At 41.7% G+C, this 16,145-nt stretch overlaps 1 protein-coding gene across 4 annotated transcripts in view; it reads left to right on the top strand.

The window, feature by feature from the left end:
- The window catches only part of chd9 (chromodomain helicase DNA binding protein 9), a 72,498-nt gene extending 56,594 nt beyond the window's left edge, over positions 1–15,904 (top strand). For 3 of the 4 annotated variants that reach the window (XM_085449303.1, XM_085449497.1, XM_085449432.1), the window contains 19 exons: positions 120–319; positions 631–830; positions 928–1,087; positions 3,658–3,747; positions 4,762–4,865; positions 5,178–5,295; positions 5,433–5,490; positions 5,722–5,770; positions 5,921–6,170; positions 6,581–6,786; positions 7,209–8,081; positions 8,234–8,403; positions 8,542–8,772; positions 9,703–9,877; positions 10,458–10,606; positions 10,823–11,053; positions 11,252–11,401; positions 11,542–11,646; positions 12,013–15,904. In XM_085449303.1, coding sequence (XP_085305429.1) covers positions 120–319; positions 631–830; positions 928–1,087; positions 3,658–3,747; positions 4,762–4,865; positions 5,178–5,295; positions 5,433–5,490; positions 5,722–5,770; positions 5,921–6,170; positions 6,581–6,786; positions 7,209–8,081; positions 8,234–8,403; positions 8,542–8,772; positions 9,703–9,877; positions 10,458–10,606; positions 10,823–11,053; positions 11,252–11,401; positions 11,542–11,646; positions 12,013–13,014 — 4,521 coding nt within the window. In that variant the 3' untranslated portion in view covers positions 13,015–15,904. The remainder of the gene's footprint in view (positions 1–119; positions 320–630; positions 831–927; positions 1,088–3,657; positions 3,748–4,761; positions 4,866–5,177; positions 5,296–5,432; positions 5,491–5,721; positions 5,771–5,920; positions 6,171–6,580; positions 6,787–7,208; positions 8,082–8,233; positions 8,404–8,541; positions 8,773–9,702; positions 9,878–10,457; positions 10,607–10,822; positions 11,054–11,251; positions 11,402–11,541; positions 11,647–12,012) is intronic. The other variant, XM_085449372.1, reaches the window with a different exon arrangement.
- Positions 15,905–16,145: the final 241 nt, after the last annotated feature.

The raw sequence follows: 16,145 nt of genomic DNA, 5'->3' as shown, positions 1-16,145 counted from the left end.
CTAAAATGGATACAATATCCACAGAAATGGATAATTGGAATGTGACATACACAGGACATCTATTCCCTTTTAACTGCATAAAAGACATAAAGTCCATGAAATTTTTTCCCCCTCTACAGAACAGCCTGGTCATTGACACTCCTCGTGTCAGAAAGCAGACAAGGCCCTTTAGTGCCACCAAGGATGAGCTAGCAGAGCTTTCAGAGGGCGAGAGTGACGGCGATGAGACCAAACCTAAGCTCAGACGAAACTACGATCGCCTGAACAGCTATGGCCGCACAGAGTGCTTCAGAGTAGAGAAGAACTTGCTTGTCTATGGGTAAGATACATTTAATAAGTTTAACCTAATACTAACTATTAAATAACATAGCTGGTATTTGGAAGGACTTACCTGAATTTTTGTCAACAAAGAGGCTCCTGAAAAATTTGTAATAGATTGAATTAAACATCCTATTATCTCCACTTGAATTTGTCCATATACATACAAACAAACAAGACCATCAGGATTATAAATTACAGCAATATGCATTTTTGCTTTAACACTAAAAAACATTATCCAAACTGTATATAGAGTCTGCTTCCATACTCAAATGAGTATTCCTAAGTGTGGCATTCCCATTCTGTTTCCAGATGGGGTCGTTGGAAGGATATCCTCAACCATGGCCGTTTTAAGAAGCAGTTGACTGAGTGGGATGTGGAGTCCATCTGCAGGGCCTTGTTGGCCTACTGCCTGGTCCATTATCGTGGAGATGACAAAATCAAAAGCTTCATGTGGGACCTCATAGCCCCTACCGAGGATGGACGCACAAAGGAGTTGCAGAATCACTTAGGTGAGTCTCAGCAATTCAAGCCGACATTTACTGACTTTATTACAATCAGTAAGTAGTAAGAATTAATTTGAACCACAACACTTTTTTATTTTGCTAGGCTTGTCTGCCCCAGTTCCTCGGGGGAGAAAGGGTAAAAAGATGAAAACCCAGTCTAGTTCTTTTGACATCCACAAGGCTGAGTGGCTCAGGAAGCACAACCCTGAGCATATGCTTCAGGACGATGGCTATAAGAAGCACCTGAAACACCACTGCAACAAGTAAGTATTCACTTATGGCACTTTTCATCCAATTTGAGTTTCATCAATTAAGACAAATAATGTTCCAAATGACCACAATATAGAGGTTCTATATTGCTATTTCAAAAGCATTATAAGATAAAAGAGAGTATGCATTTAACTGGCTTATAGTGGAGATGGGGACTAATTGTCTATTGCTGTGTTGTTTAGTCTCCCGTGCATGAGAAAGAGGTGTGTGAGTGCTGATGTAAAACTTTAAGCTATTATAGAAACTGGCAGGTGGTGATTATTCTCTTTTAACAAAGATGATCTCAAGTTATTTTTCGTGTAATGAAGCCTAAGTGTATGAAAATACAGTTTGCACGTGGCTCAAATTTTAACCGCGGCATCTTCAAGCAACAATAATTAGGAAGCACTAAAACATGTATTGGAGCTGACAGTTCGCTGATTGATTAACAGACTTGACGTTGACACTAGCTGATAAGAATCTTCATGAGGCTTCAGCCCATCTAATGGCTGTCATAGATCTCTCTTATTTACAGAGGGGGGAATAGCGCTGTAAAACGCAGAGCTTGTGTCCATTGGGCTTTGGATGCAGAGCACTGAAGCTTCCATAGAAAGTTCTCCATTGTTTCCTTTTCCAGTATTGCTGAATCCAGGGATTGTCTGATATGTGACACACCGGGCAATTGGGGACATGCAGCTAGCAGGGTTTGCTGACTTGTGCGTTTTCCCTCTGAGGACCTGGAATGTGACTGGTGGGGTGGGGGTGTGCACTGGCTTCTTAACAGACCCACAAATGTAGGACACAGCTCTTGCACAGCAATGGTTGCTATAGGAAGAAGGGGTAAATTACTGTAGACTGTTTGCTAAAAGACTTGAAAAGTTTAAAGCATCAACAGGTTATGAAACTGGATCATAGTGGGTGATAACGATGTGAACATCTTGGACCTTACTGAATAAAATGCAGTAGATTTTTTTCCCCTTTTTACTGCATGCTGAATAATATAATTATGAAAATATACTTATACTATGCAGGTTTAAGAAGGCATTTTATGGTCATTGCGTGTTTTGGATGAGAATATTATCTATGATGAAGAATCTCTCTGTTACGCTGATGGTGTTTTCTATGTACAGCCCATTGGAGATTTTTTGCATGCCACTCATGTCAGACATACTTGGGTTATTTGTTTTTGAAAGACTGTGTTTGACTGTGCTGAGATCCTCTGCAGCCTCTCTGAGTGAACCACATCTCTCACACACAAACACAAATGCAACTAACAGAGGCTTGGAAAAGGGGTGCTGACAGGCAGAGGAAGCAGCAGCTGCTCCTGGGCGGGTCCAGTCACACAGGAATATGGAGGGTGGAGGACGGAGGGAGGAGGACGTTCAGCTCTAATTTACCAGAGCCACAAGTCCAGGCCGGTCAACACAGACATCCATCACTCCTACAGATGGACAGACTCTGGAGCCCTCCGGTTGTTCATGGTCGTGTCAGTAAATGAAAGAAGGATTTTGGGCTCATTTATAACAATATTTAGCCTAGTTATACCAGAAGAAAGATGGAATGCCTGACATGATGTATTTGTGAGCAGCAGCCCACAGTTTTTTCAGTGCTCTTGATAGAAAAGCTGTGCTGAAAAGAAGCCTTGGCAGGAGAAGCAATGGATCCATATGATGATGTATGAATATAGTGGTATAAGTGATGAGAAAAAGTGGTCACAAATACAAGGAAGCAGACTAGCCTGCCAACAATGGTACTAACAGAGATGTGACCTAAAAAAATCATTTTAGGATTTTTCAAAATTCATTCATTTATTTATTTATTTTTGTCCTTGAAACCTGAGAGCCAAAATTGGCCAACAGGCATCATGATGTGTTCTTACAGAATGACTAGACCGTAGGTCTTCGTCACCAAGAAAATCTCAAGGCTTGCTAGACGCTACAGCTCTGGTACACCAGCACATCGGTTCCCAGCACTTCACTGTCTGCGCTCAAAGCCTGCTGCCTGTAATGTGCGATCATGCATCACAGAGCTAATGTCTCCCCTGTGAGTCAGCCTCCTCTCTACCTTGTCAGCCTCGACTTCCCAGCCTTCATCTACTGCCAGTACAACCACATGACAACTGGAGAGAGACGCTTGTCTGTTCATTCAGTCCTCAGAGCCGAGCTGTGGATGTGCTCATGACTCCCTTGTGACGTCTATACAATAATGTCACTCTAAGTGATACAATAATTCATAGTTAATTGATCAGGGTTGGCACATATGCCGGTCTCTTCAGAAGAGTTGGGTAGAGTCTCCTGCTCCGTCAAAGGCCAGTACAGTGGAGTATTTATAGCTGTACTTTGCTCTTAGTACACTTAAAGATGAGAGATTATAGGCATAAATTGATGAATGTGACTAAATGTATAAGTGAAAATGAAATGAGTATACAATACAGTCTGTAGTCTGACCACACAGTTAATTGCATTCTGCCCAACAAATTGGTGAGTCTGTGTGCGTATGTCTGTGTATTGTGTATTACTTCTGCTTGCTCAGCAGGGCTGAGTGGTCAGGGCTTTGTTCTGACCAGTGGGTTTTCTCTGTGCAGGGTGCTGCTCAGGGTCAGAATGCTCTACTACCTGAAACAAGAGGTGATAGGAAGCCAGGCCCAGAAGGTGCTAGATGGCGTGGACTCCAGGTGAGCTTGACTTTTACCTAGTCTGATGTCAACTTGGGTTGTTTGCACTGAGAATTAAAACCGTTTATCACTAAGATGAGTTTTTCCTGAAACTCTTATTGCTTGGGTCTCCATTAGAATTTATTTTTGGCAAGGACTATACTATACTCTTCTTAGGACATAACTCATCTGTTTATACTTAGCAGTAGACAGCTTTTAAACCTTTATGCAGCATTTTTATAATTGTACACTACTCGCAATCTCACTGTACAGAAAAGACCAATGCTTCCTCTGCCTTAATACAACAGTAAATGCCTTGATAGAGATGTTAAATGACAACTCTGGTTAAAGGGTTAAAGGCGTTGCCACAGACTTCTCTCCTGGAGTGGTGTCATTAGCCTATGGTATCAACCTGTTGAGGGAACAAATGATCAGCCAAATTCATTAGAAGGTTGCAGAGCTCCACCTGCTGGTGAAAGACGGGACTTATTTATTTTCTGCTCAAGAACAAGATGGTTCAACTACAGTGCTTTTGCATCTTTGACGTGGCCAGATTCAACACTAAATTCACTATAGCAACCTTATTTGTATTTAAGGTATAATGCCACATTGTGATCTTTTCAAAAACATGCCAACTGCCATGAACATGAAATGACTATTTACATTTTACAAATAGCTTTGTATGGATTAACAATAAAAGACGTTTGTATTGAAGCAAATAGATGTATAAGGGTTTTGTTTTTTGTTTTTTTTAAGTTGTTTAATCAAAAAATATATATATATATATTTTTATGCTAAATTGTTTATTTCAAACAGTACATTTGTATTTCTGAGCAGAAAATCATTATATCAAATAAAGCTCTTAATGACCAAAAAAAAAAAAAAGTTGTTTAATCAAATCCAGCTGCTTTTTAAAAATGCATCAAGAAGTATCTTTTGAAAAACGGTCACAACTATCAGCAAGTATATTGAAATGTATAAACATCACTCCCCATAATACCCGTCTAAAGCTGTGCGTCTTCTTGTCCTCTACAGTGAAGTAAAGATCTGGGTTCCAGAGCCTGACAATTCAGAGCTTCCAGCACTGTGGTGGGATGCAATCTCTGACAAGTGTCTTCTGCTGGGTGTCTTTAAGCATGGTAACACAGTTTTTCTACTAATGTGACTTGCTTGTTTGTTTGTTTGTTTTAAAACTTCAGTACAAAAAATGTAATTCTGGATTTTAACTTAAAAGCTAACTTTTAGTTGGAACTTAAGCTTTTTCCGTGATGATAGTGGTGAGTTTGGTGAAAAGGAAAAGTCAGCATTTGTTATTTAAAGTACCATCAGTGGAAACCTGCTAAAATATTTTTCGTTGGTGGGAAATGAACCAGCTTGTCTACTTCATATCTGTTTCCATGCATTATCCTTAACTAATTTTGGTGTTTACTTATCCTCCTGTGCTTTCCCAGGTTATGAGAAGTACAACACTATTCGTGGAGACCCTACCCTGTGTTTCCTAGAGCGTGTGGGAAAACCAGATGAGAAGGCCATCGCTGCTGAACAGAGAAACAATGATTTCATGGATGGGTGAGTACACGACACCCACCTGAACTGTTAAAATACTTTGTCTTTTACTTTAATTTGATTAGGCTGGTCCAGATATCTTTTAATCTGTCATCTGCAAAAAAAACCCAACAAGACACAAACTTTCTCTATGTGGATAGGGATGTGGATGATCCAGAATACAAGCCTGCTCCAGCACTGTTAAAGGACGACATGGAGGTAAGGTCACAAGACTCAAAGGTGAATGTTGCTATTTGATATTTATTCCCCAAAATGTTATTCTGTTCATGTGGATGTAGCGTTTTTCTGTTCAGCTGAACAGAATCAACTTTTTAGGATTTCCTTACCTGGATGATTGAGCATGCATCAAGATATTTGATACTTAATTTGACTTGTTGGGGTTGTCAGTTCTCCAGTAATCTTCTTTAAACATATATTCTTCTCATTCAGGACGACGCCTCTTCTCCTGGAGACTTGGTTATCACTGACAGTGCTGGAGGTAAGTATTAGATGCTTGTAATTCACAGCAAATTATCATGATTACAAGCACAGGCCTCCCACGGGCAGGAGAAATCTAGAGATTTCAAGTGGTAAATTCAATAAAAATATTAGAAATAATGCCACTCTTTTTGCTGTTTATTTAATTCAGATCCTGTTCCAGTGACAGAAAGTGAAAGTGCCTACTGGCCCTCCCCCTCAGTGCTGACAGCCAGGCTGAGACGTCTGATAACAGCTTCTCAGCGCTACACCAAGAGCCGCCAGATCCTACACATCCACCAGACTCAGTCTCAGTCCTCCCAGCAGACTATGGTGCTGTCTGCTCCACTTTGCCCACTACCCCCCACTCTCAACGACACCCTCAACCCCAAGATGGCTGCCAAGATTGAACGGCAACAAAGGTTAGAACACAGATTATATCAGTGATGGCTGAAAAAGAAGCAATTCAATATTCATATGCTCTCGTAAAAGCAGAATATTATGTGTCGGGGTTGGGCAGTGTGGGAACCCATTACCCAATCTGCTGACATAGCCTCCCAGAGCAACAGGCAATTTTCTAGGATTTCAAATGGGCCAATGGATATTCATTTTCAGTTTTAAAAATAGTAAAAATAGTAAATACAAATCAAGATTGTTAACGATAGCCATCAGTCTTCTGATGCACTTTTTCAAATTCTATTCTTAGTATCGCAGTTTCAAACATGACTGGTCAATAGTATGCCAACCAGACATCAGAAATCTTTTTTTTTTTTTTAAAGAGAGAGCGTATGTTTAACTAATAGAATTTAAATTTATTTTCCACTTTCAACAGATGGACCAGACGAGAAGAGGCTGACTTTTATCGCGTTGTCTCTACTTTTGGTGTCGTTTTTGACCCAAACCTCGGGCGGTTTGATTGGACCAAGTTCAGGGCTATGGCTCGGCTGCACAAGAAGACTGATGAGAGCCTGCAGAAATACCTTTGTGCTTTTACTGCCATGTGCCGACGTGTGTGTCGCCTGCCACCTAAAGAGGGAGGTCAGATGCTCATTTTCTTATTTGCAGACATGTATGCAGATCACAATGTCATATATTATGGTCCAGTCACACCTATATCTGAAGGGAAGATCCTTCAGATTATTTTCAACAGTTAGTGTCTCTAAGCCATTTGATCTCATCAAGAAAATCCATTTAGTTGGATAACTTAACGTGAAAACAGTGCTTCATGTAGTATGTGGCTCACTCAATCCTGACTCCAAGGTTCTGTTTTGGAGGATGGTCTGTAACACCTTAGTAAACAAGCTGGCTCAGCAGTTCTGAGGTAGACGACTGACTGATAAGGTTAATCATTTGTGGAAAGATAAACACTGTGACATTGAAGCTCCAGACAAAAACAAGTCTGAGAGTTTCCTGTTGAGAATTTTTTTTTTTCTCAAACCTGCTTGTTCATTTTGTTCCAGACTCTGCAGTGGACCCTTCTCTAAACATCCAGCCCATTACAGAAGAGCGAGCATCTCGTACCCTGTACAGAATAGAGCTGCTTCGGCAGGTGAGGGAACAAGTCCTTCGACATCAATTATTGTACGAGCGTCTGCCACTGTGTCAGATGAGCTCTGACTTACCTGTTTGGTGGGAGGCTGGTAGTCATGACCGTGACCTGCTAATTGGTGCTGCAAAGCATGGTGTAAGTCGCACTGATTACCACATTCTGAGAGACCCTGAACTCAGCTTCATGGCTGCCCAACGCAACTACAGTCAAACAAAAGCTGCACAGCAGCAATCACGTACATCCACACCGCTCTTACACCCTCAGTACCAAGCTACCACTTCAGTGTTGACAGGCTCTCCACTGCCTCCACCCACTCAAAGAGACGCAGACCTATGTGGGGTCACGCCCAAAGTGGAACCAATTTCAGAGGGTGAGGAGAGCAAGGAAAGACAGGGAGCAAGTTGGACCCCGACTCAAGCACCAGCTACTCCCACAGGTCTGGAAGAGAAGCCTGTTTCAGTAACCAGGGACAATGAAAGGCAGATGGTGGCAGCACGAACGAAACCCCTCACACCCAACTCCTCAGAGAGGAAACCGAAGAAGACCAAGAGGGGCCGCAAGGAAGCCAGGCATGGCACAGAGTCCGACTCAGATGGCTCCTCCTCAAGTTCGACGTCACGCTCTTCTTCCTCTTCATCGTCATCCTCATCTTCCTCATCACATTCAGGGTCCAGCTCCTCCTCTTCTTCTTCATCTTGCTCTTCTGGCTCTTCATCATCATCATCCTCCTCCTCATCTTCTTCTGATGACAGTGAAAGTGAGGGAGAGGAAGGAAAAAAGAAGGGTGAGTACTTTCGTATGCAAGTTCCAGAAAACTTAAAGCAAGTAATGTTTTGTTAGGAGTGCTGACAGTGAGCTTTTCTAGGTTCAAATAAATGCATTTTCTCTGTTTCATTCTTTGTGGATCTCAAATGTCTTTTTGCCGATTTTTCTCAGTCCCCACTGTTACAAGTGTAAAGGGATTTGATGAGGACAGTGTGGCATCTCTCAGCGCTACGCAGGATGAAACACAAGACACCCATGTAGCTGAGAATGGCATCTCCAACAACTCTTCACACCCTTTCCAGGGTGGAGGGTACATGCTGGCTGCATCATACTGGCCAAAGGTGATTAACTATGCATATGTGCGGTTTGCATAATTTGCTGATGATGTAATGCTGAAAACACATTAATATGTCCACTTACAGTGTGGTCAGGTGCTGTGGGGAAATCGCACTAAAATTCTGTGGCTCTTGCTTTTTAAGGATCGCGTGATTATTAACCGCCTGGACAGCATTTGCCAGGCAGTGCTTAAAGGCAAATGGCCGGGAACACGTCGGGTCTATGAGCCTGGAGGCGCTGTGGCCTCCTTCTACACCACCAAGCTGCTGGACAATGCCAACAGCATGTGCGAGGACCCCTCTGCTTCACCACAGGGGTCAAAGGTGACCAAGCATGTTGCAGAAAACAAGGAGTTCTCAGTAAAACTCAACGATGTATGTTGATTTCTCCCTTCCTCCCCTCCTCCCTCTGCTTCGCCCTAATCCTAGGACCCTACCACTTCCTGCTGCCATGACCGGTGTTAGTTGCCGTGTTCAGCATGTTTCTCTGGTTTTCTTCCTGCTTTCCTTTGGGTATGATTAGTGGTTTTGACTGCCTGGCAGGAGGAGAGATTAATTTAATAGCAGCCTTCCTCTCTTTTCCCACACACTCAATTTGAATTGGGCTCTTGGGCTGTGATTACATGAGCACAAATCAGTCAGTCATGAGAATATAATAAGGTTCAGTCTGAAGCCTCTCTAGACTGAAGGGGGTCTTGCTAATAATCAGATTGAAATGGAGACCTCTGCTGTGGGTGTTCTCTGATATGCTCCTAAGCAATGTGGCCATTAACATGGCAGGCTTCAGATTTGCTTGTATTCATCTTTCCTTTTATGCTGTTTTTTGATGGGGATCATTTTCCAAATTTATGGTTTTTACCATCACAGATCATTAAACACCAGAAGCTTGTTACCTTCAATATTAAGATATTATATGCTGACAGCAGCTATTGCTTTGGCATGGCTTTCAACTCCAGTCTGAAAAAGCTTTACCCACTGCTTTGCTAAGCACTACCCACTGTGTGTCCATGTGTCCCAGTATTACTAACCAGAAAATATCTGAACAAGATTTGTTTTTATTTTGTGAGAAACTTTTTACAAGATGAATTAACAAAGATCTCAAGTAAGCATTTCCATTAAGAGAGAGCAATGAGAACAGCAGTCCTAGTCATCCTTAAATCACAAGACAAAAAGAATGTGATCATTCAGGAAAGTCTCAGACAGACTCAACAAATAAAGTCTAAAGCTTTTCTTTGTTTATAAATCTGTACATTTCCCCGACAGTCATTTTCCTAGACTTGTCTTACACTGTTGTCTGTATAACAGGAGGGAGGTCTGAAGTTGACCTTCCAGAAACAGGGTCTACCTCTGAAGAGGGCCCTGGAGTCTGAGGAAGGTCCCCAGGCCCAGCAGCAGTACCTGGCTCGGCTTCATGAGCTCCAGAGTGCCTCAGATACAGGACTTGCTGACATCACCAAACCTCAGTCCAGCTTCCAGACGGGTATGTTTCTTTAAAAATAATCTTCCTCAACAGATTTGGCGTATGAATACGCAAATCTCTAGGCAACAGGAAAGACTTTAGGCAGCAGAAGTTCTCTGTTTGTAGTCCAAGTAGTGTTGACCATTCATATTTGAGTAGGCTTTAGTTGTGTGCAGTTAAACAGTTGGTGTTATCCAAAAAGGGAATACATTGCACTATAGAAATGTATTGCCTGATGATGTGTGCTGTCTAAAATATATCTGAATGTAAATAGAGCAAAGATCTGAGCATCTGTTCGTGCACAGTGTGCTGAAATGGACAATGCTGTTTTTCTTTAGCACCACAAGATGGTAGCAAAGGATCAGAGAAAAACAGTCTGGACTGTTGCATTGGCTTTGCGTACTCAATACAGACATTTTCTTTATTAAATATCTTAATTCTGTAAGAAAATCATCTGGTCTGTTCATAATATTCTTAAATGTAAGAAAAAGTCAAAGTCCTGACACCAAAATATGAATGTGGCTCCAATTTAAGAAAAGATTTAGAGTTAGCCCTTTTTCTGACACAGTAGTTCACTGCTAACAGGCTGTTTCTCCTCCAGTTCCTACAGGTCTTACTGGTCAGATGAGGCCAAATGGAGTAATAGATGGCCAGCCAGTGGTTAAAAGGAGGAGAGGGAGGAGGAAGAACGTTGAGGGAATGGACCTGCTCTTCATGAACAAGAGTAGAGTCCCAACAGTTCCCGATCAGGTAAGCAGTTGTTCTGTTAGCTGAGCATACTTCTTAGTAAGTATGTTATGCTAGAAATCAGAAAACAATCACAAATGGCAGTTTCCTGATTTTTTTTATTTTATTTTTGGAACCAATTATATTTGTTAAAAGTGCTCTTCTGATTTTTTTTTTTTTTTTTTTAATGGCTGTTCTGCAAAGTATACAGTATATAATGACATGCTCATATGCTTTCAGGTACCTCCAGGGTGGGGGGGTATTGGCCAGGTGGGCATGACTCCAGGCCCTGCATCAAGCTACAGTCAGAACCCCAGTCAGGTCCCTGCAGACACTGAGAGCAGGGTCCCGGTTATCAACCTGAAAGATGGCACCCGGCTGGCTGGGGATGATGCCCCCAGGAGGAAAGAACTGGAGCAGTGGCTAAAAGAAAACCCTGGCTTTGTGGCAGACACAGGAGCTTTTATCTGTGTAAGTGTTCCAAGGGCTTCAAATTCTTCTTGTCTGTTGAAAAGAGACAATTCCTGATTAACTAAAATAATAGATATTTAGAAACATTATTTTATTTAGTACATATTTAATTAAAAAAACAGAGGAACCAGTATGAGCAGAAAACTTCTTGTAGTTAGACATTCTATGTAACTAACTGTCGTTACATTTCATGTTTAGGGGGTAAATAAGATGCAAATGCAGTTCCACTTCCAGGATGGCCGGCCAAAGCAGAAAAGGCACCGCTGTAGAAACCCCAACAAGATTGATGTGAACAGCTTGACGGGAGAAGAAAGGGTCCAGATCATCAACAGGAGAAACGCACGCAAGGTGTGTTGGTGGTGTTTAAGTCATAACCAGCCATACAAATACAAAGATGGCTTTTAATTTGTTAATAATCATTTTGACAGTGTGTACATTATAACAGTGATGTGCACTTGGGTTTATGTTGTCTGTATTCTTTCTTGAAGATTGGTGGAGCCTTTGCTCCTCCGCTGAAGGACCTATGCCGATTCCTTCAGGAAAACCCAGAGTATGGAGTCCCGCCTGAATGGGCCGATGTTGTTAAACAGTCGGTAAGTTACAGAGTAACACTTCCCTCACATATTATAAAATTTATACCTTATAAAATTTAAACAGGCGTAAGTTCTACTGTCATGAAGGTTTTAACCTGTTTCTGATCATTTTAGAGACGGCAGTTTGGTGCCATCGAAATGGTTTTTAAATTCACCCCATTCATGTTATTGAGTGCAGATAGTAGTAAAACTGGCCTGACTAACCTTAATGCATATGTTCAAATATGTGCTGTTCTTCTTCTCTTAGGACAACATTAGTTTTATCTCAATGAGCCTAATTAAGTAACAGTGAACTGTTGTCACTGTCACTACCTGACTATTTGCTTGTATTGGGGAACCCTACCAACATCGTTCCATCTTTTCCAGGGTTACCTCCCAGAGAGCATGTTTGACAGGATCCTGACTGGACCCATTGTTCCAGAGGAGGTAAGTCGGCGTGGACGGCGACCTAAGAATCCTTTGGCCAAGGCAGCGGCAGCTGCAGCTGCAGCGGCAGGAGCACCACCTAACCCGGCAGCCTCGGCACTAGGTTTGAACCCACTGCTGGCAAACGGCCTCCTCTCTGGAATGGACCTCACGAGTCTGCAGGCCTTCCAGCAAAACCTCCAGAATTTACAGTCCCTGCAGCTCACTGCAGGCCTGATGGGGCTGCCGTCTGATGCTAGTAACCTGGCTGCAAGTAACTTGGCTGCCATGTTTCCCATGATGCTGTCTGGTATGGCTGGACTGCCAAACCTCCTCAGTATGGGCAGCTTGCTTGGGAAGCCTGCTCAGGAAGCTGCAGGAGGCTCTGAAGAGAAAACAAAGGGAATAACCAGCGGTGGGACAGGAGAGCCAACTGCCTCTAAAGCCCCCTCTCACACCTCAGACACCAAAGGAGAAAGGACAGAGGGCTCAAACACGACTCCTTCCTCCACTTCCAGCTCTGCTTCCTCTTCCTCCGCCACACAAAGTGCTTCAGCTGCCTCTGCAGCCTCCAGTCAGCCACTGTCTCTTAACCCCTTGTTACTCTCCAGTATGCTTTACCCAGGGACGCTTCTCACTCCAGGCCTTAACCTTCCTGTGTCCACCACACAGCCACAGAGCTCAAACAGTGACCCCACCCTTCCAACTGCTCCTCCTCTACCTTCAGTTTCCCAGTCATCACATCAGGAGACAGAGCAGCCAGAGGGAGACAAGGATGGAGAGGAGGAAGACGAGCTTTTGGAAGACGCTTTGGATGAGGGGGAGGAGGAGGAAGAGGATGAATCCATAGAACAAAAGGATAACAGTGGTCCTGAAGGTTCAGGGAAAGCAGAGTCTTCTTCATCAGAGTCTGGGAGCTCTTCCTCATCCTCAGACGATTCAGACTCAAGTGATGAGGACTGATCCTACAAATATATAAATATAAATTTATTTATGTATTGCCTAGAAATGTATACATATATTCACATATATATATGGATTTTCCAGCACTTCTGTTGTGATTTCTTTACATGTAAATACAAGAACTAACTACAATGTTCTGTAATAAAGACTACAAAAACCTTTAAAAAAGAAATAAAAAAATAGGAAAAACTGACCTAAAGAAACTGAAATAAAATGTCAATGTTTGTTCACAAGGTACAGTCTTGTTTTGAGACATTTTGCATGTCAGACTTTAGTAGATTTCTGAACTCTGAACTTGTACCATGCAATTATTGCAACAAAAAAGGCATTATTGTAATTATGTCAGGATTAATTTTATTAAAAGAAGTAAAACTACATCAACACGCTCTTTGAGCTGTACTATTAATATATTTTGATTGTCAGGGGTGTGGGGAATGACACTTGACAAACACTTTGGGTTCTCTTGTAAATAGTACTTTTACAGGTTCGTTGACACTTATGCTTTGCAGATCATACGTTGGATATGTCAGCAATAACTTGGGCAGCTAATGAATGTCACTGAAGCTGTAGATTCTCTGTCTGCCATGTTCCACCCGAGTGCACAACTCTCACAAACCTGTCAAATACCTTCATATCATCTTGAAGAGGTTATTTATCACTTCTCCTTGTCCAGGTAGGAAATGATTCCTTCCTTAGTAAGGACTTGGAAAAATGGTAAAATTATTATTTTTCCAGACGTACACAAGCTTAAATCTGTCTTTCAAAAAAAAAAGAAGAAGTTAAACATAATTCATTTCTCTACTGTCTGACTTTACATTTTAATATTCACCATCACCTTACAAACATGCCACAGCATGTTCAAGGCGCACTTTAGCCACCAACAGTAGGCATTCACATTCACCTGCACATCTCTTAATTATAACTAAAAGCTCCTTGAGCTGCGGTAACAGAGAAAAACCTTCTACTGTGTGCCAAAAAACTGCCCTTTGACCCTTGGCGGTCTTGACGGAGTTGTTTGGTCTTTGTAGTGTTGATGGATATTATTTCTACAACCCCGATGTATTTGACTGAATCTTACCTCAACTTTGCTAAATGGATTGGCTTCACTGTGCAAATGTACATGTGCATGGGTGTGTGTGTGATCTGTCAATGTACACAATGTTCTCATCTCTGCTGGAATGTGTGTCAGAGGCCTTTTTTGATTTTATTTTAAATGAAACCTTCCTCTGTGTTTTGCTTCCTGAGCTGCTCCTCTCGCCGCATCCATAACTCACCAGGCTGTATGTTAGGTGGTGGTGTGGGGGCTGACAGGCTATGAGACGTAAAAAACCGCATTGCTGTTGTTTTTTTGGTCGTTTTGTTTTTTTAATACCGTCAAAAATTTCTCTTTGGAAATTTGGAGGATTCAAGTGCTTGATGATACGCATTGCATGGCAACCTGTGTTCCTACAAAGCCCATGGGGCACAAGCACAAGTTAGTTCAGTTCCTGGCTAAGATTGTAGTATCACTGTCATTGTCTAAGTATTAAATTTTACGCAGTGCCACACGGGTTAGCTTCAGGAAGGGCTCAATAATAGCTTTTGTTGCTGGGAGTTTTCAGCGCTGTCTTGATTTATTTCACTTCACCCTCAACTCTGTTTTCTGACGAACAGAGCTTCAGATAGATGTAGAAGTGCCCTTATCCTGTACCTCACTCTCTTTCATTCACCGCTCACATCTACGCTCACTATCCATGCTTGTGTGTTTTGCTCAGCATCCGTGCACATGTCCATTTTAAACCTGTAACCAGGATATACACACAAACACTGGAGTTCACTCGAACCGAAGTACCTTTTTGTAAGTCTCTCTCAGCACAACAGTGCTTGCTCTAGGACTGCTGTTACACAGTGGACTGTTAGATACACAAATTATTTCCGAGGTGAGGTTTCTGTTTGGGCTGAGGGTGACAGCCCGCTGAAAAACCTGTTTAGTTCTTAAGTGTAGCTGTAGCATTTTTCTCCGTGGGTTCAGACATGAACAAAGACTGAAGACATGCCTGATTTCTAATGTTGCTTTAATGTGGTTTTCTTGTATGCCTGTTATATATAGACCTCGTCATGGGTTTGCTTGCAATGCAATTGCATTTTTTCTTTTTTAATTATTATTACTAACAGTACGGTATTTTTCTATGTCTGAGCAATGAACTTAAACATGCCACTGTCATTTTGTATATCTGCACCTCTACGCTCTTTAAACTTGTAGTGCCCTTATGCAAACACCCAGCCACTGCTACATCTGCTGTAGGTGACTGACTGATGACTTTTGCTACTTTTTGTTGCCCCGCAGCGATGGATTGATGACTGTGTTAATCCTCGTTAAGAGATAAATGTAGACACAAGATGGGACTTCTCGCTTTCATTGCTTTCCTTCCTTTTTTTCCTTCTTTTTGTAGAGGTTATATTGTATACAGACCTTGAAAGCACTGCTTGCTGCTAAAGAGGCTGTGCTGAATCTGCATTAAACACAGACACAAGAAAACAATGACCAATATGCAAGAGGAACGACAAAACACACTACTGCTGTACAGGGAGGTTTTCATACATGTAATCACTGAGATGACAAAACTACCATCATGGGGTTTGTATTTTTATTTCAAGCTTGATAGTATCCTAAATGTCACCCTGGTCAGTTTGTGTCTTTTTCTTTCTTTTCTTTTTTTTTTCTTTCTTTCTCATTGGACAGTTGATATATTTGCAAGTTGTGGTCTGTGTAGTCAAAATAATTCTTAATGTAGTGCAGGAAAACACGTCTTAAAAGTCATTTGTAATTTATTGGATTACTTTCTATGAAGTTCTATAGAGGAAATTGAGGTTTAATTATTTTTATTAAACATATTCTTCTGACTATCAATTAAGTGTGCCTTTTACTTTGTCCCAGGGACTTTTTGAAGAATTCAGTTATATCAAGGAGTTGACCGCTTTGTCTTGAATCCTTTAAAAAAATTGTACAGGTATATATCAAATTTTTGTTCAGCATCACAACACATGCAAAAATACATGTGTGTGTGTGTGTGTGTGTGTGTGTGTATATATTTGTGTAGCCTCAACATTAGTTTAGTTACACACATACTGCAGCAGGGCACTAGCTCACA

Source organism: Copadichromis virginalis, linkage group LG1 (assembly GCF_057382275.1).
Source record: "Copadichromis virginalis isolate Kocher_CV1m ecotype Utaka linkage group LG1, C_Virginalis_male_GT1.1, whole genome shotgun sequence".
Lineage (NCBI taxonomy): Eukaryota > Metazoa > Chordata > Actinopteri > Cichliformes > Cichlidae > Copadichromis > Copadichromis virginalis.
This window is presented reverse-complemented; position numbering and strand designations above follow the sequence as displayed.